The following is a 20,909-nucleotide window of genomic DNA, read 5'->3' on the forward strand; positions in this document are numbered from 1 at the left end:
ACACACTAATGACTTGGGATACAGTCCTTCACAAACTGCTCCACTGAGTCCCACGGGCTGCAATTCTTCAGAACTGCTCTAGCATGGGCCCCCCTGTGGGCCGCAGTTCCTTCCAGAAAACCTCCTCAAGTGTGGGCTGCTCTCCACGGGCTGCATTCTGGTCAGGAGCCTGCTCCACCATGGGCTCCTCTCCATGGGCTGCAGCTTCCTTAGGTTGTGTTCACCTGCTCTGGCATGAGGTTCTCCACGGGCTGCAGCATGGAGATCTGCTCCGTGTGGGACCCATGGGCTGCAGGGGGACAGCCTGCTCCACCAGGGGCCTCTCCCTGCACAGGCCGCAGGGGAACTGCTGCTGCCTGCCTGCAGCACCTCTGCGCCTTCCTTCACTGATCTTGTTATCTGCAGAGTTTTTTTCTGTCACATTTTCTCACTTCTCTCTTACAGCTGCTGCACAATGTGTTTTGCCCTTTCTTAAATACATGTACACTGTCCCAGAGGTGTGCCAGCAGCATTGCCAACTGGCTTAGCTTTGGTCAGGAGTGGGTCCCTGCTGAAGCTGGCAGGAACTGGCAGTGCCCACCACAGGGCAACTCCTGGTCTCTTCTCACAGAGGGCATCCCTGCAGCCTCCCACCCCCCACAAAATCTTGTGATGTAAGCCCAATGCAAGCAGAGAGATTTTCTTCTTCATTTTTCAGAGTGTCAGGTGCTTCCTTCGAACCACTCTATTATTTCAAACAGTGTGAAGGATTGGCCACCTCTATATGGAGATCATCTCCACATAATCTTTTATCTAGGCAAAAAAAGAAAGGTTACTTAAAGGTTTAAAGACTTAAAGCACAGGCATCTCTTTCTCTTGTCCTTTCTTCATCTCCAAGACAATAAGGTTCACCATCCACATCTTGGGACACCATGTTTTCATCTAGTAAGCAATCTGGTTCAGTCTGTTACCCATTTTGGGTATTTGTCAGTGTTTTGTAGGAAATGCATAGTCTATATCAATTTATTTTAAAGTACTGCCTTATTTACTTTTAAACCTTTGTCATTGTGGTACAGTGAGGAAGGAGAGAGCACCAGCTGCAAATTCAGTTAAAAACAGCCCGAGGGAAGAATTTCTTCCCTGTCTCTTAAAGTGATCATCTGATAAGATTCGGAGCACAATGAAGTAAAATTTTATCATCTTACATAAAGTAACAAAAAAAAGATCAGTAGAATAGCTATTTCTTTTCTTCATTTTTTTTAACACAAAGCTACCTGTTCTGCATAGCTCTGCTTTTCAGTTTGGCTAGTGTCCAATACGGAGACAGTCCACCAACCCAGTCCAAACCACCTGCCTTCCTTATGATCCTGCCTTGGATTTTGAAAAGTGCTGGGTTCTCACACCATCAGAGCTAGAGCTGGAAGGGCGGATATCAAAAATGATATAGAGGTCAATGAGACTGTAGATGTTTTATTTATTTGAGGGCAACAGATACAGGATTACAGTTCATACTGTGTATCTATGCAATGGGTTTGCACAGTGTTTTTATTTTGTTCCGTTCTAAAAAAACTGTGGGAAAAAATATTAGGTTTAGATTACAAGGAGACAAAGAGAAAGGAATGAAGATATTTGAACTTAAGTGTGAAATAGCATTCACTGTTGTTTTGTCAAGTTTTTGAAATACTGATGTATAAACACTTATTTTATATTCAGTAAGTAGTCACTTTTTGTATTTGGGACCATTGAAAAGTAGACTCTTATTGTGTTGATTAATATCATGCTTCCTTATGTGATTATGTATGTTAAGCTGTGTGTGTGAAAGATGAAACTTTAGAATTCTATTGTAGCTTAAGGGTGAGTTAAATCTAAGAAGAGTTGTTTGGTACCTTTTAGTCCATCAGTATCTGAAACAGCAGTTAGTATGTTGATTTTGGAGAGTGTATTGACTTGAGCTGGTGTTTTCAATTTGTTTCTTTCTGTGTCTTTCACTGCTTCCTTTTGCTTCCTTATTCAGAAGGTATGTCCATTCAAAAAAAATTTATTATTTTTTTTTTTTTTACTATTAAACCTAAATTTAATATTTAGAGATTTATTGTATTGTTGTAAAATATTTTACTAAAATATTGTATGTTAAGGTCCACTACAATTTAAATACCAATTTTAAATATTATATATATTCAAATTCTGGTTAAACAAAAGTGCCTTTAAACAGAACACTGTTGTGTTTTCAGGTCTGTCAGCATCCCAACTCCAGAATGAGAGAATGGGGAGCAGAGGCGTTAACTTCTCTCATTAAAGCAGGTCTGACATTCAGCCATGATCCTCCATTATCACAGAATCAGGTAAAATAAGTTTACAGAAAAACTGCTTTCCTCCTTTTCTGGAACTTATAATGAACATAAAATCAAAGTCTTCCCTAGAGGAAGTTTTCTCCAGTTCAGTGAATAGGAGGCATTCATAAAGCAATTTTACCATTGAGTTTATAAAGCCTACAGCTGTAACATTCGGTTATAACTATCGGAAATCACCTCATGCATTCTAATGAGCTACCCTCTCCTTCCTTTTTCATAACATACATAACATTTCATTTCATACATAACAAAGAGTGGTGATGCTTGCATATCATATCTGTTTGTTAGAACAAATAGTGGATCACCCTCATGAGTGCAAAACAATTCCAGAATGTTTTGAAGTATGTATGTGATGTAGTGGCATGTAAAAAAATAAATTGCCTAGCCTTCTAAATCACAACAATTCAACGCATTATTAATAAAACATTCTAATATTTTTACTGAGGTTCAGTGGATAGTATTTTCAAGGTCTGTTTAGTAGGAAGCTGAGTCTGGCCCTCCTGAATGAGCATAAAGTTGCATGACTTTTATGCAACTCTGACAGCATGCTATACCTGCTCCCTGAGGAACCTGAAGACCTGGTAGGAAAACAAAGAAAAAATGCAGATTTCCTGCTGAGATCCTTTATAAAGAGCTTTTTTAGAAGGGCCAGTCTGACACTTGACTTTCAGCATTAAATATCTTCTTAAGAATCTTAGATTGGTATTACATGGTTTCACATATTACGCATTAAAATAATTAAGAACCAGTTAAAGCTTATTAAGGTTGATAAAACTTACTGTTTACTTTTAGAGACTGCAGCTGCTTTTATTGAATCCACTCAAGGAACTGTCAAATATTAGTCATCCTGATATCAGGATCAAGCAGTTGGAGTGTGTGCTACAGATTTTGCAGAGTCAGGGTGACAGCTTAGGACCTGGTTGGCCATTGGTCCTTGGAGTCATGGGGGCAATCCGAAGTGATCAGGGGTAAGTGGTCAAAATAAAATTTTAAAATCATGTAAAATGACAACAGTAGAAAGAGTCCTTTTTATTTTCATACTTTAATAACTACTTTGATAATAGCATAGTTTTTGTTGTCATTTTTAGCTTATGCATAATTTTACTCAACAGACATACAGTTTTGGTAATTTTTGATGTAGTGTATGCTTTTATTTTACTGACTTACTCTTTCAGAAGACCAAAATAATTGTTATAGCTAGGGAGCATGACTGGTCTTCTTGCCCACAAGGGAAAGTAAGAGGTGAAGTTGCAAGAAGTTCTTTTGAAATGAGCAGTGGAATGAACATCTGACCCTGGAACTGTAAGCATCAAGAACTATTTCCACACGCTTGGACTGTATTATTCCTTCTTTGGTATTAGTCATGACACTGTGTACTATGATAGGTCATCAAATAACTTGGGTATTGAAAGAATTCACTTTGGCATATATCTCTTTTCTATCCATCTTAGTTTCTGTCTTCTGGCCATACGAGCACCTCTTAAGTCTTGTCCTTTCTTCAGATGCTTGGAGGATTTTGCTCTTGTAGCAGTATTGCTTGCTCTGATGGTAATACTTGCCAAAATCCCCAAGGATATTGGCATACTTGGTTGCGAGTGTTCTCTTTTTGATAGCCATGCTTCCCTTCCTATAAAGAATATAGAATGCTTTTCTTCAAACACATAGCATTGTTTGACCACCTCATATCAACTACTGTAGGAAAAAAAGATTGAGCAAGCCTTCTTTTCCTTGGGAAACAAATGAATATTTTGCTTTACTTATAGCTGTGATCTCAAAATGCGGGCACTATCCATACTCTAAGTATAAGCTATTGACTGTCAGACTTTATTCACAAGTGTCTTCCCTCTGCTCAGAGAACTTCCTGGAGACCAGGGTAGAGACCTATTTGCATTCCAGAATGTCTTGAGAGGTTGCTATAAATACAGAAAATGCCATTTTGAAAGCCACTGATCCTGAAATCACTTCTGATTGCACAATGCTAGCCTGCAAAACAAAAGGAAATCTTCCTTTGAAGAATTTCCTTTTCAGTGGGTTGTCAGTTTATTTTAAGGATAGATAAGGCACTGCAGAATATTTCAAGAGCTAAACTTAGGCTTCTTACATTTGTATTTACCTTTTGGGTGGCTATCCATAACATTAAGGAGAATTTTATATTTTGATCAGCTGTGTTGCTGTTCCAGCTTGCATGAAGAACTTTGAAACCTTTCTCGAAATGCATAGTAATGTGAGGACATTAATTGGGAAATTAACTTCTTTGAATTTGTTCTAATGACCTTACATTTGAATATAGAAAAAGAGGTTACTTGCCCATTATTGCAGTTCTTCAAAATGAGCTGTGTAACTATACTTTCATTTCCTGCCTCCTTTCCTTTTCCTGTAGAGTCCTTGAAGATCACATACCTGTGGAGTTTTGTAGTGGAGAGGGAACTGCAGCAGTTTTGGGTGTGTTTCACTTCATAGACTCATGTAATGAATGCAAAGGAAAGTAGTGTGTGAAAATTTCCTCCATAAGTTTAGCAAGGATATATCCTTTGGTCTTAATGTGGTGGGATGGGTGCCTATTTGCAGTATGCATATTATTACGTAGAATTATTAGTTATACTTTTATTGTCTGTGTGAACTTCTGTGTGCATTTCTCTGGCTTCCATCTCAGTCTGGCTGTTACAATACAGTGGTCCACCTATGATGTTCATTTTGAATTAATTGGAAAAAAAAAAAAGAAAGTTTCTTTTATATAGGATTCTGAAATAAGTAATTGACATCTCTACTCTGATTTTGTTTGATTTTTTTTTTTTCCCCTTGGAATATATATTCTGAAGGACACTCATTTTATGTGTTACAAACCTTTGAATTTTTCTGTTGTACGTTAAATATTAAGCATTATAAAAACTGTACTTCAATCTAAATACAGCAGTAGCAGTTTGTCTTCCCTATTTTGTATTTACCTATACTCCACTGCTCTTTTATGATTCCTTCATTTTGTTTCTCACTAAACAAGATTTTGGTTGTGGATAGTCTTCCTTCATGGAGAACTCCTTCTCACAACCCTTTTCCAGACTACATTTTAATTTTATCTGTTTGTGTTCAGAATTTAATTCTGAAGGCAGAGTATTTATTAAATGCGTATTTAATGGCAGATATTTTCAAAGTACTTTGACTATCATGATATAATATTGAAGCATGTAAGACTACCTTTATATTAGCATACATCTTTCCTAATAAATAAAAATACATTTTCCCACCCGTTTGGCATACTTTAGGTACATACTTTAAGTTGAAGCTTAAACGGAAAGTCACATCTCAAAAAAATTTAGTTGAAACATTTTAAATCTTGTAAATCCATTTCAAAATTTATATATATATATATATTTTCTAATATTGCTATCTCCTGATGTACTGTATTCAAAAAGTTTCCGTGCTCTTGAAGAAACTTGAAATTAGAGTGTGTGTATGTGTTTTGTTTTTGTTTTGTTTTTTTAAGAGAGTCCTTAATACGGACTGCATTCCAGTGTCTTCAGTTGGTTGTGACAGACTTTCTTCCAACGATGCCATGCACTTGTCTACAGATCGTTGTTGAAGTTGCAGGAAGCTTTGGACTTCACAATCAAGAGCTAAATATTAGCTTAACGTCAATTGGTTTGTTGGTGAGTTTTACGTTAGCCTACAGTGATGCTGCTTCCAGTTTTTTTATTCCAAATGAAAATCAGTCTGTAGTCTGTTCTACAAATGAAAGCCTAAGCCCATTTTTCAAATTGTTACTGGCATCCCATGCAGTCATTTGGAATCATATGTAAATTGAATGAGCACAGTTTATCTTTAATCTTCCTGACTCCAAGGTTGTATAAAACAAATAGTATTGTGTTGTAAATATGTTCACCAGTATCACATGTTTGATACAAACTTTTCCTTTTTCTAGTATCTCATGTATAATTGTGGCTTAAAAGCTAAGGCTAAGAAAATTACTTTCTGTACCTTAGAGCGTTTATGTGCTATTTTATTCCATCAGTGTAGGGAACCTTATAAAATACTTCTAAATGTGAAAATGAGAAACAATTTATTTCATGATCATTAAGTGCGTTGTAATATTTTTATTGTGCAACAACATGTCTTATTTATTTTCTAGTGGAATATTTCCGATTATTTTTTCCAAAGAGGTGAAATAATTGAAAAGGAACTAAACAAAGAAGAAGCAGTGTTGCAGAAACAGGCAGAAGAAAAGGGGGTAGTGCTGAACAGACCTTTTCATCCTGCACCACCATTTGACTGTCTTTGGTTATGTCTGTATGCCAAACTTGGAGAACTCTGTGTGGATCCCCGACCTGCAGTTAGGAAGAGTGCTGGGCAGACATTGTTTTCCACTATTGGTGCTCACGGAACTTTATTGCAACATTCAACGTGGCACACAGTGATATGGAAGGTATGTCGTGTGAGCTTCTTTTGAAGGTTTTTAAAATGTAATTCTCATTCAACTAATGAGAATTCTAATTCTAATGAGAATTCTAATTCAACTGTTGGCACACTGTTTCAACATCCGTTAGCTAGTTTAACAACATTCTTTTAAAGATAACATATGGTTGCAGAAGTCTGCCTTCTCATTTTATTTTTTTATACTTTTCTCTTGTCCTTAAAACCTCTTTCAAAATGTAATTTTCGTATCTTGATCATTTCTTTCTTACACAGGACTTGTATAAAAGGGCTATTCCTTTCTAGCACAGATGAAAGACTCCTCCTGTTGTGTGAAAACACGGTGACATTTGAGAGTCATCTGATTGGATTGATCTTATATTAGATTGAACTTTGCTTTGCCCTCTGTTTTGTCTCTCTTCTTTGAGAGAGTCTAGAAACTTGTTCTGGATCACAGTCATGTTGGTTGTGCCTTGTGGAAAAATTGGGCTGTGGTTGAGTCTGTTGCCTACTGCATCTGTTGTTGAGGTATCTGAGATCCATACATTAGTACAGATCTCTAACAGTAGCCTTCTGTTACTAGTACTGACACTGTTCTCAGTGGTTCTGATCATGCTGTTTCTAATTCTTCTTAAGTAAACATCAGTTAGCTGATAAGTACTCTTAGCTGTTGCAGGGACTGTGTGGAGTAAGGGAATTCCCAAGATGACACAGTGACATAAAGGATAACAATAAATTTACTATTTTTGTTGTTTTACTGAGAATACAACAATGTTATTTTAAAAGTTGATCCTTTTTTATTTTTTTCTGACTATTGCAGGTTTTATTTCACCTCTTGGATAGGGTTCGAGAATCTTCTACTACAGCTGACAAAGAGAAAATTGAATCAGGAGGAGGGAACATCCTCATCCATCATTCAAGGGATACAGCTGAGAAACAATGGGCAGAGACATGGGTGTTAACACTGGCTGGAGTTGCAAGAATATTTAACACCCGGAGATATTTACTGCAGCCTTTAGGTAAAATTTATGGTTTAAAATTACTGAAAGATACAGTAATGAACTTCCAGCTTTGGATATTTTTGCCATTACAGTATCAGGCAAGAATCTTAATCTTAGCTTGGAGGTGCGTTTCTGTTGTCTCACCTCAAATGTGATGAGAAATAGAATTTTAATTTGTGCTCCTTAGAGCCAAAAATCCTAAATACCGATTTCATCTTTCATGTCATGGTACTTGAGATGAAATCTCAGTAGTCACAACGCTGCGTGCCAAATAACTTTAACTTACAGTAGCATGATAGCAATAATAATAGCAATAATAATTTTTGTGTTTGGTTGGTTGCCAGAATATAGTTAAAGTTACACAGGTTAATGAAAGGTTAACAAAAACCTCAAACTGCAAAAATGAAATCTTTCTCTACAGGATAATGATCACAGAATTTTGAAATTCCTTATAAAATGCATTACATGACCATAGATTTGACCCTTTGTTCCTTGTGAATGCTAAACACTTTTTGAAATCAACAGGCATCTGCTGTGCATGAGAACATCTTTTTTCACTATCCTGAATAAAGAAAACTTATGCTTTTTTCCAGTCTGTGATATGATATATTGAATAATTTTGGCATAAACACTCTTATTATTGCAATCTTCATATTTGTGTATTTGTCTGTTGCATTCATTCTCTTTAGTTACAACCAAATTGATATATTTTGAAAGGCATTGAAGCTGTCCTGTAACCTCATGAAATTTCTCTGCGTTAGAGGAACAAGTACATGAACAGCCTTTCAGAAATGGAATGGGGTGGTGAGTGAAATAGCAAGCCAGTACCAAGTTGATTTTTTTTTCATTTTTCTGTTTTTAATAGGAGACTTTTCACAAGCCTGGGATGTTCTTCTTGATCACATCCAATCAGCAGCACTCAGCAAAAATAATGAAGTTTCCTTGGCTGCTCTGAAAAGCTTCCAGGAAATCTTACAAATCGTTTCTCCTGTCCGAGACTCAGAGAAGCCTGACACACCACCTGCTATCAATGTTTCTGTACCTGTGGTGGTAGGGACAACAACTGCCACTAGTCTTGGCAGATCGTTCATGAGAACTGACTCCATAGGGGAAAGAATGGGAAGATACAATGGATCTGAACTACCTGTAGTAACAGACGAGATTGAAGATTTGAATCTTTGGTGGGCAGCTTGGAACAGCTGGTATAGGATTGGTTCAGAAAGTACAAAGCCTCCGATTAATTTTGATAAATTGACTTTCATTCCCAGCCAGCCTTTTCTTACAGCTTTAATTCAAATATTCCCAGCCCTTTACCAACACATCAAAACTGGTTTCAGCATGGATGATCTCCAAAAGCTGGGTGTCATTTTGCATGGTGCTGTTTCAGTTCCGATCAGTTCTGACGCTTCCCCTTTCATCCTTCCATCCTATACTGAAGCAGTTCTGACAAGTTTACAGGAAGCAGTGCTTACAGCTTTAGATGTTTTACAAAAGGTAATAATGGGACTTCAAATGTGTGGTGAAAGGTAAACTACGTTGTCTCTGTTCTTCTTCTTGGAAGTATAGTGCGGTGACTTAGTGTTTCTTTATTTAAATTTGCACAGTGTACTGTTTTATAACAATCAGAATTCCATTCCTGGTGCGACCCAGGTGTTCTGCATTCAAAGGAGTGGTGTAATCTTTATGGAATGCATTTTTGCTAGATTGCAGAAATACCTTAAGTGTGGTGCTACCTTTATATCTATTTACTGGTCTAGCTAATGTTTAAGTATTGTACTGTTAAGAGTGTCTGTACATGGAACTGGGGAAATAATCTCCCAAATGGTATTCCTTATGTTGCCCTGGCACTACCATAAACAGAGTCTAGAAGAGTGATGATCATGAGAATTTTGAGAACATGCAAAGCATAAAGCCTAAAAAGGTTTCTAGCAGACTACCTTCTTAACTCTTATTAATTAGTCATTTACAGAAAATGCCACATCTCTGCATAAAAAATTCTTAACGTAGAACTCATCCTCAAAGAGCATCCTTCATGCAAATTAATTTGTAGACAGCAAATTAGGGTGCCCTTTTACTAGGTAGTAAAAAAACATAAAAGTATTCTTTCTTTTGCTGGAGTTGTAAAAGACCTTGCAAATATGATCATTCAGAAAACATTTATTCAAAAGAAACAAAGTTGATAATGAATGAGATCATGTGTTTAGATTAAGCATTGCTTTAAGAAAAAAACTTGAGAAATGCCAGAATTAAAACTGTCCATGTGACCTGACTTCATTCACTTTGGGCTTTCATGTTAAGACTGTTTTGCTTAACTACATGGACATACGTTTTTAAAAATTATCTTGTCAGACAGGATCCTGTCTCATTCAGCTCAAAGCATGTATAGTGCCTACTTAATGAGTAGCGGTTCAGTGTCTTGTTTTCTTTTTGCTTAGTGAGGGTTGGCTTGTGTTGTACTTATTGCAACTCCACAAGAAAGACAAAATCATTATCTTGCAGTCATACCTTTAGTTTGTTGGTTTAAGAAATATGAATGTATTTTGAGAACAGAACTATAAGATTCAAAGTTGGTATTAAACTTGTGTTGTATGTGGGAATATATGTAACATGAAGCTTTAAGATGAATTGTATCCACTAAACCATCACCCTATTCCAATCAGGTTTACCCTTTTTGTATCCTTTCCATTCCAGCAGCTCAGCCAGGCTTCTGGCACTTTTCACAGAAAAGGTTTCCACAAATTTTAATATGAGGAAAAACTGCACATTTTTTTTCTAGTCTTGTTCTTGTCAAGGTGCTAAACTCTTCTGGCTGAAGTTTTCTAAAACAGCAAAAACAACTGCAACAAAGCCCTATGAGAAACAGAAACATGTTAACATTACAGGTCCAAGCTTTTGAAAAAACAAATGGGAAGTCATTGGTACACTAATATCAAACAGTACATCCCATAGTTGGGGTGTCTATACAAATACTACTAGTAGAACATCACTAAGATCATTAAAAACTAACTTAAAAGATATTTGGAGGTTAGCAAGTTCTGTGAAGTCTCATGATCTTCCCTCTGGGCTGCGTAACCCAGTAGAATTCACGTGGCAAGGCAGTCAGCCAGTGCTATGTGTGAAGCAAAGGCTGTGAAGTGGTTTTGCTGGATGCCGCAGTGTCTTTTTCCTGTGTTGAAATGAATTAATGCTCAGGGGTACTCGCAGGTTCCAGTGGGATAGTTAAAGAAGAGCATGTAAATATTTGTCTGCTTCTTCAATGTTTGAGTGTGGGATCAGGTTAAAGCTGTGTTATTTGTCAACATAGAAAGATTTGGGTCAGTTTTCACTGTGTAAGTAGTTCTAGAACAACGCTGCAGCTGGAATAGCTGGAAAATGATATGTTAAGACTGAACCCCTGGCTGTCCTGATAGAGATTTTATTGTGTGATCGCACTAGCAAAGGACATGATAACGCAACAACACGGGAACAGAAGGCAAGCTTAGTTCTTGTTTCAGACTTCCACGCATTGAGTCCATTTTAGACCCTTTGTTCATCTTCTTTTTTATTCCTCATTAGAATTTGTTTTCTAGTCTTCCACTGTTGTAGTCTAAATGCCTGCTTCATTGTATTAGCTCAGCTAAAATTTGTGCCCAAGCCTGAATTCTGTGATTGTGCTCACTGCCCACCTACATTCACTCCAGGTCAACGCTGCAGTGAGCCAGCTGGCTCCTCAGGCAGAGGAACAGAGATACATATTTGGTTATCAGATACATTTGAATTCTACTTCTGTAGGCAATATGAACATAAACCTCTTGAGCTGTGGGTACAGTGCTCAAGGATATATTTACATGTACAACAGAGTTAGCACAGGCTTAGCCACTGAGACCTGTAAAAATAACAGTTGTCTATGACAGTAGTTGGACTGGGAGCTGTTAGATAAATCTCAAACTATACAAAAATTTGAAGGTTTGTACTAGAATGCTTTAGAGCATAAACTTCTAAAACTAAAGTACCATATCCATTGTTTAACAGCTAACAATGATCAGCCAAGTATTATGTGTTAGGGTTTCTGTGCATTTTATTGTTGCCTGAACATTACTTTTTGTGTCTCCTTTCTTAAGGATGTAAACAGAAGCACTCAATGCAGTAAATACTACTCTATTTTATAAGCAGCTCTTAAAAATACTTTCAGCATCCTTGATCACACACTTTTGCATTTTTCATAATCTTAGATAAAAGTTACCTGGTGTCAGTCAGAAACATAAACACCTTTGAAAATCAGCTCTAGATAGGTGACTTTTCAAAGTAAGGATGGAGTACCAGGTCAGTTACTTTTAGTATTGTACAAGTGATGTTAAGAGCTGAAAATACCTCAGTAGAGTGGATAGAAAATGCTTCTATTTGTAAAACAAAATTTTTACGACAGTTTCATAAAATGTTAAGAATAAGAACCTACTGGTGCATAATCTTTAAGTAGTAGTTATTGCTTTTGTTCACCAGTACAGAAAAAGTAGCATCTGCAGAAGCTCTGATCCTAAAATGAGTAATAATAACAATAATAAAAATCTAACAAGCATGAATGAACAGCAAGCCTATTTTGAAGTTTTGCCATTACAGATGTTAAGCGAGTCTTCTGGGGGTAATGGTGATGTTGAAGATATGTGTACATAAGTTAGATCTGTATGAAACTCACACAGGAATTTCTGGATGCTCTTTTTCCCTTTCTAATCCACGTGGTGTTATATAAAATAATTTCTTACATATATTATCTTGCATTAACCTGTTAAGATTTAGTGCAGTGACTTTGGTGCAGCAGCATATCCGCTGAAATGGTCTTGCAGTGTGTCGAGTACTTCAGAGCAGCAATTAACCTTCAGCATTCAGCCACACAGGGGAGCATCTAGCATTCAAGTGCCTTTTTTATGAGGTCAGTACAGTCTTGGACTTGCGAGAAGGACAGCTTTCTTAGGAGGAGCAGCGTTCCACTATCTTTGTAATGTAGGTTAAGTTTTTGGGCATTAGACATGTTTTGAATTGCGGGAAGCTGCGGAAAAGGGAAAGGCCATTAATGATGCATGGAGTGCTCCGGTGCAGGTTGCAGATTGCATGAAGTTGCAGCTTGCTTTTAGGATGATCTAGAGATGGCAGTGTCTGTGACCCCTGTCGGCTTGCTCCCTCTCACAGCTGAGGACTTAGGATATTTGCCAGCCACTCAACCGCAATGGCTCGACACAGCCCCAGCATGGAAGATGTGCTTAAACAGCTCCAGAGCTGCTGGCACTGGAGTGAGTTTGGACACAACTTGTCATGAATGAACTTTGGTTAATGGAAAAAGGAGTTGACTCCTCCCCAGAGGAAAATGACAGTACAAGCTCACGACCTTTCTGTGGAGCAATAGTCTGTTTCTTGATGCTTTGAGAGGAAGGACCTAGTGAGGAAAAGCAGGACTTTTAAAATGACGGAAAATAGTTGGAATAGCTTCACAGAATCTTTGTGTCTGGCTTTGAAAATAGATGCCCTACCTTTTCCTTGGGATTTATTTTGCAACAGGAAATCATTATACTACGGCAACATGGTATTTCTTTGACATCCTCTAAGTACACCCTTCCTAAAATGTTTTCCATTTTAACACAAGATTATGTTTCAGCTATGCCAAAATGATATCATTCTGGTTTTATTTGTTTCTTTCTGTAAGACACAAGTTTAACTACTTACGGAAACTTTGTAGGAATTACTTCTGAGATTTAAATGCTGCTCGAAGTAGAACTTGAAGATGTGGCTGAGTGAAATCAGTAGTCAAGACTTGTATATGACCTATAAATATGTCATGTCAAAGCAGAGTTTGTAAAGAAAACGTGTCATTTATTAGACAAAATGAGATACTTGGCCATGTATACATTAGTAAATACTACTATCTTTCCACATAGTTTTCTGTAATAAAATAACAAAACTTATTTTAAGTTAAATAAGAACTATAAGAACTTGAACTATTAGAACTGTACATTTTCTTCTATACAGCATAAATCTTGAGTGGTCCAGTTCCTGCATGATACCGTAGTAATCATTCTGTATTTATGCAATGAGATTATTTCATATTGCTTGTATTGTTACAGTTTTAGCATGATGTTGGTATAGCAAAATAATTTGTGAGCTAAATTAATAGTCATCCTTATAATTCACAGAGGTAGATAAGAGGCAGATACAAGGATTTTTTTTGTAGGAGCTCCTAGGATTGAGGCAGGTTTTTAAATGCTGATGCTCAAGCTTTTGTATTTTCTTTTGCTATAGGCTATATGTGTAGGCTCGGAAAATATGCAGATAATGTATCCTGCAATCTTCGACCAGCTATTGGCTTTTGTCGAATTTTCCTGCAAGCCTCCCCAGTATGGACAGCTGGAAACAAAGCACATTGCAAATGCAAAATATAATCAGGTAATTTATTAGAAGTCTCAGTTGTTTCACTTGGCTGGTGAACACAACTCACCTTCAGATGTAGGTTGTTTAGCCAGATGCACTTATTCTATGTGTAAATATTTTGCTATGCATGTTGTGTAGTAAGTTGATTTATTAGTATTTTTATCATCTTCTTTTGCTCCCTTTCAATTCTACTTTTTTTTTTTGGGTTGTTTTTTAATATTCTGTATTCCTCCATGTAGGAAAATTCTTGCCTGGACACCAGACGTAGTGAATGTGTCTGAATTTGTCCAGTGAATTAAACTAAAATATCTGCTCCTATATTTGACACTATATTAAATAGAAAGGCACCATAGTTTTGAAAGGAGAAAATTCCTTCAAACTGCACATTTTTGAATTGCACATGCAGGAGAGAAGCGGGGCATGGTAATTCTTTATATCTGTGTACTCTGCTGTTCACTAAGCATGAGCATCTGATTCGGTGTAATCTAAGAGGTAACTGTTATGTATGTATTAATTCTTCTTATTCTATTCATCCTGCAACACAATGGAATCACACTAGATACAACTATTTGCACCGGTGAGTTAAATTTCCTTAAAGATTGTCCTAATGTAGTTGTCTTGCCTAGATTGCAACATCTTTCCTACTTAAATGTACTTTACTTCAATGTGGAGTACATTTTCATAGTCAGACCACACTGTATTTGCAGTTTTGTTGCTTGGACTATATTCTTAGCAAACCCTGCATGCATTAAACTGAGAGTTCAACGCAAAGCATACAGCTTTTGTTCCTTAATTAATATTTTCTCACAAATAGTTCAGTAATTTACTATTTTTTCCCTAGGCTGAATGGGTAGCGTTGAATTATGTACCATTTGCTGAGAGATCATTGGAAGTGGTTGTGGACTTATACCAGAAGACAGCTTGCCATAAAGCTGTTGTAAACGAGAAAGTTCTTCAGAACATTATTAAGGTAAAGCTTTGTCCTGCATGTGCTCTGAGTTAATGGGTTTATTTTGAAAACAAATAATTTTATTTTGAGATAGTGTTGATAAACGCTTTCTGGAAAGCTTAAAGCTTTAGTTTAAAAAAATATTCTGTGAAGATAGGCAGCAGATAATTTCTTGTGATGCTACAAACACTATTAATTGGGCTGCATGCACTGGTCTTCAGCTAGATGATACAGCATCAGTATTTCAATATTAATACAAAAATAAACAAATGTGGTTTTGGCCAAACAGTAGTAATCTTCGAGAGTATTATGCACCTGAATCTGAAATGTAGGCCTCTTAGTAAATACGACTGAAGGCTGAAGACAAAATTGGCAAAAATATTTTTCTGGAGGTGTGCTCTAGCTGGTACTTTTGATCTACTTTTAATGGCTTTGTGTGCCATTAATGTAGCTATAAAATGTTATGGGTGCACAGATATGCCTTTAAGGGGAAAGTGCCAAACTCATATTTTTTTACCCTGTTTTTAACCAACAAATTTGGCAAATAATGGAAGTAATGCTAAATGTCTGGGAAAACTATATGGGTCCTAGGTTTGTTTCCAATGACTTGGCTGACTTCAGGTTGTTCCTGTATAGAAATTTAGCAACATGAATATGTTTAAAATAGTTACATGGTATTATTTGGAATCTGTTACGAATTACATGCTTGTATTTCAAAATTAATACATTTGGTTTCCACTTCCGTTTTAATGGGCTAGGTGAAACTAATATAAATGCTATTTTTCTCTAAATTTCACAGTTGATAATGTTGTGGCCTACTGCAGTAGATGAAAAGACTTCTGAAATGACTCTTCATGTGTCTGAAGCCCATGTTGATATTAGAATTAGATTTGACTCATATGAGCAAAAGCATCAGAAGAATACTTTCAGTTTATCTCTAGGGTTATATCCTAGCTCTGATAACTATTGCAAAAAATAATTCTAATTAACTTAATCCTGAGAGCTAGTTCTCCCTTTGCTTTCCTCAAATCAGAAGCTTCCCTGAAGGTATTAGGGACATCCATGTAGTGCCCAAATTTAGTTAATGTATATTTGAAATGTAAATTAAAGAAATAGATTTCCAAGATAACTTCGTATCAGCTCCTTGTTAGTTCATTGTTGACTAACAATGCTAGAAGGAGTAGATATAATGCGAATAGTACATAAGCTTGAAGTTTTAAACATGTTATTGGGTTTCTTTTATAGATACTGAAGCTGTCTTTCTATCCAGAATTTGCTGTGTTTTAATCTGCTATACATTTGTGCTGTCTAGCAGCCTTTATCTACAGAATTTCATCAACTCTTTGCTTTTAAACTTCCTGTGGTTTAACAGTCAGCAATCACCAGATGTTTTGCAGTGATTATGTATATAGTTCAACTTTCGCATTTTAGGAAAAGCTTAAATTTAGTGTGGCTTTTTTTTTTCAATTATTTTTTTCTTTTAAACCTTTGAGAGCACTTGAGAGAACTTTCTAGGGACAGAGCTAAACTCTTCAGAATATACTTACGACAAAGAACTGCCAGAAATCTTGTAGATGTTAGGTGAGCCCATTTGTCAGAGTTGGCAGAAATGGTGGATGGTAATACAGAAAATTAGTAGGTAGTTTCATAGTGTAATTGGTAATGGATCAGATCTGGCTTCTAACCTTGTATTTGTTAACAGACCCATGCTTTAGCCAGCTGGCATGCGGTAAGTTGTCTTTATAATTATATTTTTAAAAGACCATCTCATATACCAGCAGAAAAAATAGAGATGTGTGCTATCACCTATGTAAATGTCTGGTGAGATCTACAGAAATCTGTCTTATTCTTTGATTTCTCTGAGCAACTGTGAATTTTATTTGAACTTGTATTTTGCAGACACTGAGAATACCTCTTAGTCTGAAATATTCCTGTCCTTCGGAAAGCACATGGAAGCTAGCTGTTTCCTCCCTTCTCAAAGTTCTCTCCATTGGACTACCAGTTGCAAGGCAGCATGCATCTTCTGGAAAATTTGACAGTATGTGGCCAGAGCTAGCCAATACATTTGAAGATTTTTTGTTTACTAAAAGGTAAACACTTTTTTTTTTCTTAGCTGGAAAATACTAGAAAGTAATTTGTTCACTGAAGTAGTAAAACAGTGTGCCAGTAGAGTTCAGCATAAACAGCCGTATCATTAGTTATTTGAAGATGATTCTAAGGAATGAAGGAAAAAACGTAACCAGTTTTTCTACTTTAAAAAAAGCATACTTTCAGACAGTAGGAGAAAAGAGTTCATTCAAGAGGTGAAATGTCAAAGCAAGAAAGAGCTAAGATGAGCTCTGAATACAAGGTATAGCTATGCTGGTCAGGCCAAGAAATTCTGTATGTACTCCCAAGGATGCTTGCTGTGGATTTGATAAAGTTATTGACGTGTAATCAAATTAATCAGAACCGTAGCAATATATATATTTTTTCAGTTAAGGTGAACACTATTAGGTATATGTCTCTTGAGTTCTGCCGTAAACTACTCCACTTATGAATTTTGGAAAATTATTTCTTACCTTGCTGTACACTTAGAAGCCTGTAATTACCTTACAAGTTTCTGCGCAAGATAAATTGAGTGAAACTTAATAAATATATTTTATTTATAATACTTTGTGAAAAGGATGGCAGGCAGACAGGTGTATGTGCATAATCTGCCAAGAATGGAACATTGTAGATGTGGACATGTTGAGAAAGTTCAGAAAGGATAAATAATGATGATCAGAGATTAGACAATTTGACCCATTAATTTGTTCAAACAAAAGAATATATTATTAGGAAGACACATTAAATCTTTAGAATATGGTAAAAGATTGCTCCAGAGAACAATTCTTTTGCTGTAAGGCAGGTTAGGTATTGTAGAAGATCGTTTAGGAAGGATAAGGAACTTCCATCTCTTGTGAACATCTATGGATGCTTTCAGCAGTAGTTAAAGTATATCTAATTGCGTCTCAGATTAGAGGGCAATATGGAAAATGAAAAATTTAATTCCCTGATTTTTTTGTATGTTGGTTTCAGTAGCAAATTAATCTGTCTTTTTAATAGGAAACAGCAGGGTTTTTCAGTACCTAATGCTAATATTCTGTGTGTATTTGTGTTTGCAGACTTTTGTGTGCAAACACAAAAATCAGCAAACAAATACAGCTGTATTTATTAGTGATGAATAAATAGCAGCTTATCCAAAACAGACTAAAATTAGATACCAATGAAACTTAATTTTAGAGGCATGTCTGTTAGTAAAAATATTTGTAATAATGAGTGTTTTTGGAATTTCACCAGTACTGTTATAAGACAGTTGAATGAAAAGCCTTTATTATAAACATTACTTGAAAGAAATAATACTAGATAGGAGGACCTGAAAATCAAAAAAAGATCACTGAGACTACAGCAAAGACTCTCTATTCACCACAAATGTGTTTTGATGCTTAGCTGTTTCTTGAACTTAACATAATCTTCGCAGTATATTTTTTGGTTTTGTTTTCAGCTGTAGTTATTAGTCCTGCTTCCATCCTGAGACAACCCATCCAAATCAGCTAACACTCAATGACAATATCATTGTTGGGTTTAGAAAACTAAAATGAAGATTTTTCAGGATATTTAGGAAAATATATGTTCACTTAGAAGTTACTTTGGGAATATGTTTTATTCCTAGGTATCTCTGAAAAAGATGAAATATTCATTTTCATGTTTTGTATTGACCCATATTGGTCCTGCTACAGTTTGGGCTATTAACCGTTCTTAAATCCAGGGATGTAAGATTATCACAGATCTTCAGTATGATTCAGGATAGTCCTTTATCATCTGCATGACTTTTTTTGGCCAAATATGTCATCTGTTTTTCTTAAAAATGAGTGATTTACACATTTCTTGAAAGCTATTTCAACCATAGAAATTCCATCTTAACACGCTGCTTGCTAAAAACAATCATTATTGGTATTAATAAATTTTTCCAGCTGCCATGCATGGGAGAATATTCTGTGGAGGTAAAGGAAGCATAGCACTTCTGTGAATATAACACCCAATAATTTGTCTGTCTTTGTTTAAGAGTCTGATTTTCTCTCTCTAGAGACCACAGAGAGCATATTCTGTAATTTTATATATAAGATGTGCACATAAAGGAATAGAAGGGATCAGCATTTCCATCAGAATTAAAGTTTTCTTGGAGAAGCTACATGAAACTTTTTAGCTCTCTCACTTCAAAGCTTTGAGGTTCAAAAGAATTTGAAGGACTAATAGTAGGCTGGTGGTTCATGGCACCTTATGGCTACAGCAGGGTAACTTCCCCGTTATCCAGCCTTCCAGTTAAAGGCCTGGCTCGTTACTCCTTCCAGGGTTGTTATCTGTAGATGTTTTATTGCTTATATAGTTACATGTTGTGTGGTTATTGGGATGTCTGGTTTTGATTGTGTTCCTCCCTTCCACATCACATCCATCTAGATTGTTTTCCCAAGAGCACGCTCCTCCTACAGTCACAGCCCTATCCTTCGGTAGCCTTCTACCTTCTGCTGTAGGATAGATAGCCTGTCTGTTCCCTCCATCAGCCTGAGCCGTGTGGTCCTAATACAAGTTAAAGCTAGGAAGGGAGCATGTCTGCCTTATGCCAGTAGTCAGGACGGTTAGCAATTGCAGTCATTTCGCCTTTTCTTCATCCTGTTCCTCCTCCTCCTCCCCACAATGCTCCTGAAGTTTGCCTCCCTCACTGTGATGCAAGGAGGGTTCTAGAGATAGCTGTGGAAGTTCCCCACATGGAGGTAATTCTCTTCTGATTTCCTTTGGTTGAGTCCTTCTGCACGTCTGTGCAAGTTGCTGTGAAACAAGCCTGGGCAAATAGAATAACCTGTCCCTTTTGGTTTAGAAATTTCTAAATTGTGTCTATTAGCGGATTATAATTGGAGTATAGTCAGTGTCTTACATTTGTAGTTCTTTCATAAGGAAATTCAATTCAGAATTTTCAAATTAACCTTGTGTTCTCTCAGTTTTTTTTCTTTGTTGTAGTGCTAGTAAAAAATATATGTTAATCATAGTGGTGACTTATTCCAGAGTAATCTGGGAGGATCTGGTTATGGTTTTTAAAGTAACAGCCAAAATTTAATTACTGAGTTGAGGTGCACGCCAACCTTCAGATTACAGAAAAGGCAGTGGAAAAGTACTTGCTAAAATCCGTCCATGTTGGTCCTTCATTTTAGGTCAGCCAGGTGGTATAAAGGCAGTTTTTTAGTGTACTCGCTGATTTATTTATAGTAATAATGAGTTGTAGGTTTTGACACTTTTGGTAGTACCTAGATTTTTGTCTGTATCCCCAAAAATGAATTAACCAAGCTACAAATACACCCCGTGCTCTCAGTGAGATTAGTGACTTGGTCATTTGACTCAGTTTTAGTGATCTGGTGACCTTAACTATAGTATACAGACTCACAGTCGCAGTAGCTTTCCAATGTGCAAATAGGTCATGCAAGACGAGGTCTTTATTAAGTCAAGTGCAGAACTGTTCAAATCTGACTGCTGTGTTGAAGACCAGCATAGACTGAAAAGGTTCTGGAGCTCCACATTTGGAAGTTGCAATTCAGAGATACCCAGGAGGCTATCAGTGAGACATTATCTGGATTTTTACTATGATCTAACATGTCGAGTTTCTCCTGTCACCCCTTTTAATAATGACCTGAATACAGTTAGAACTGAAAATTGACTTTTTTATGTCACTGTCCTATAACTTTTGCTAAGCTCTCAGCTTTAAGGAAACTAAAACGTTTTGTCAAAAATAAACTTATTTTTCTTCCCTTTCTTGCC

The 20,909-nt window shown here is 36.5% G+C and overlaps 1 protein-coding gene across 2 annotated transcripts in view; it reads left to right on the top strand.

The window, feature by feature from the left end:
* The window catches only part of MON2 (MON2 homolog, regulator of endosome-to-Golgi trafficking), a 71,244-nt gene that overhangs the window by 36,351 nt on the left and 13,984 nt on the right, over nt 1-20,909 (top strand). The window contains exons 21-30 of one of the 2 annotated variants that reach the window (XM_027456469.3): nt 2,211-2,321; nt 3,123-3,298; nt 5,812-5,974; nt 6,454-6,747; nt 7,555-7,753; nt 8,601-9,229; nt 14,003-14,146; nt 14,691-14,708; nt 14,973-15,101; nt 16,980-17,170. In XM_027456469.3, coding sequence (XP_027312270.2) covers nt 2,211-2,321; nt 3,123-3,298; nt 5,812-5,974; nt 6,454-6,747; nt 7,555-7,753; nt 8,601-9,229; nt 14,003-14,146; nt 14,691-14,708; nt 14,973-15,101; nt 16,980-17,170 — 2,054 coding nt within the window. The remainder of the gene's footprint in view (nt 1-2,210; nt 2,322-3,122; nt 3,299-5,811; nt 5,975-6,453; nt 6,748-7,554; nt 7,754-8,600; nt 9,230-14,002; nt 14,147-14,690; nt 14,709-14,972; nt 15,102-16,979; nt 17,171-20,909) is intronic. The other variant, XM_038173264.2, reaches the window with a different exon arrangement.

Source organism: Anas platyrhynchos, chromosome 1 (assembly GCF_047663525.1).
Source record: "Anas platyrhynchos isolate ZD024472 breed Pekin duck chromosome 1, IASCAAS_PekinDuck_T2T, whole genome shotgun sequence".
NCBI classification, from domain to species: domain Eukaryota; kingdom Metazoa; phylum Chordata; class Aves; order Anseriformes; family Anatidae; genus Anas; species Anas platyrhynchos.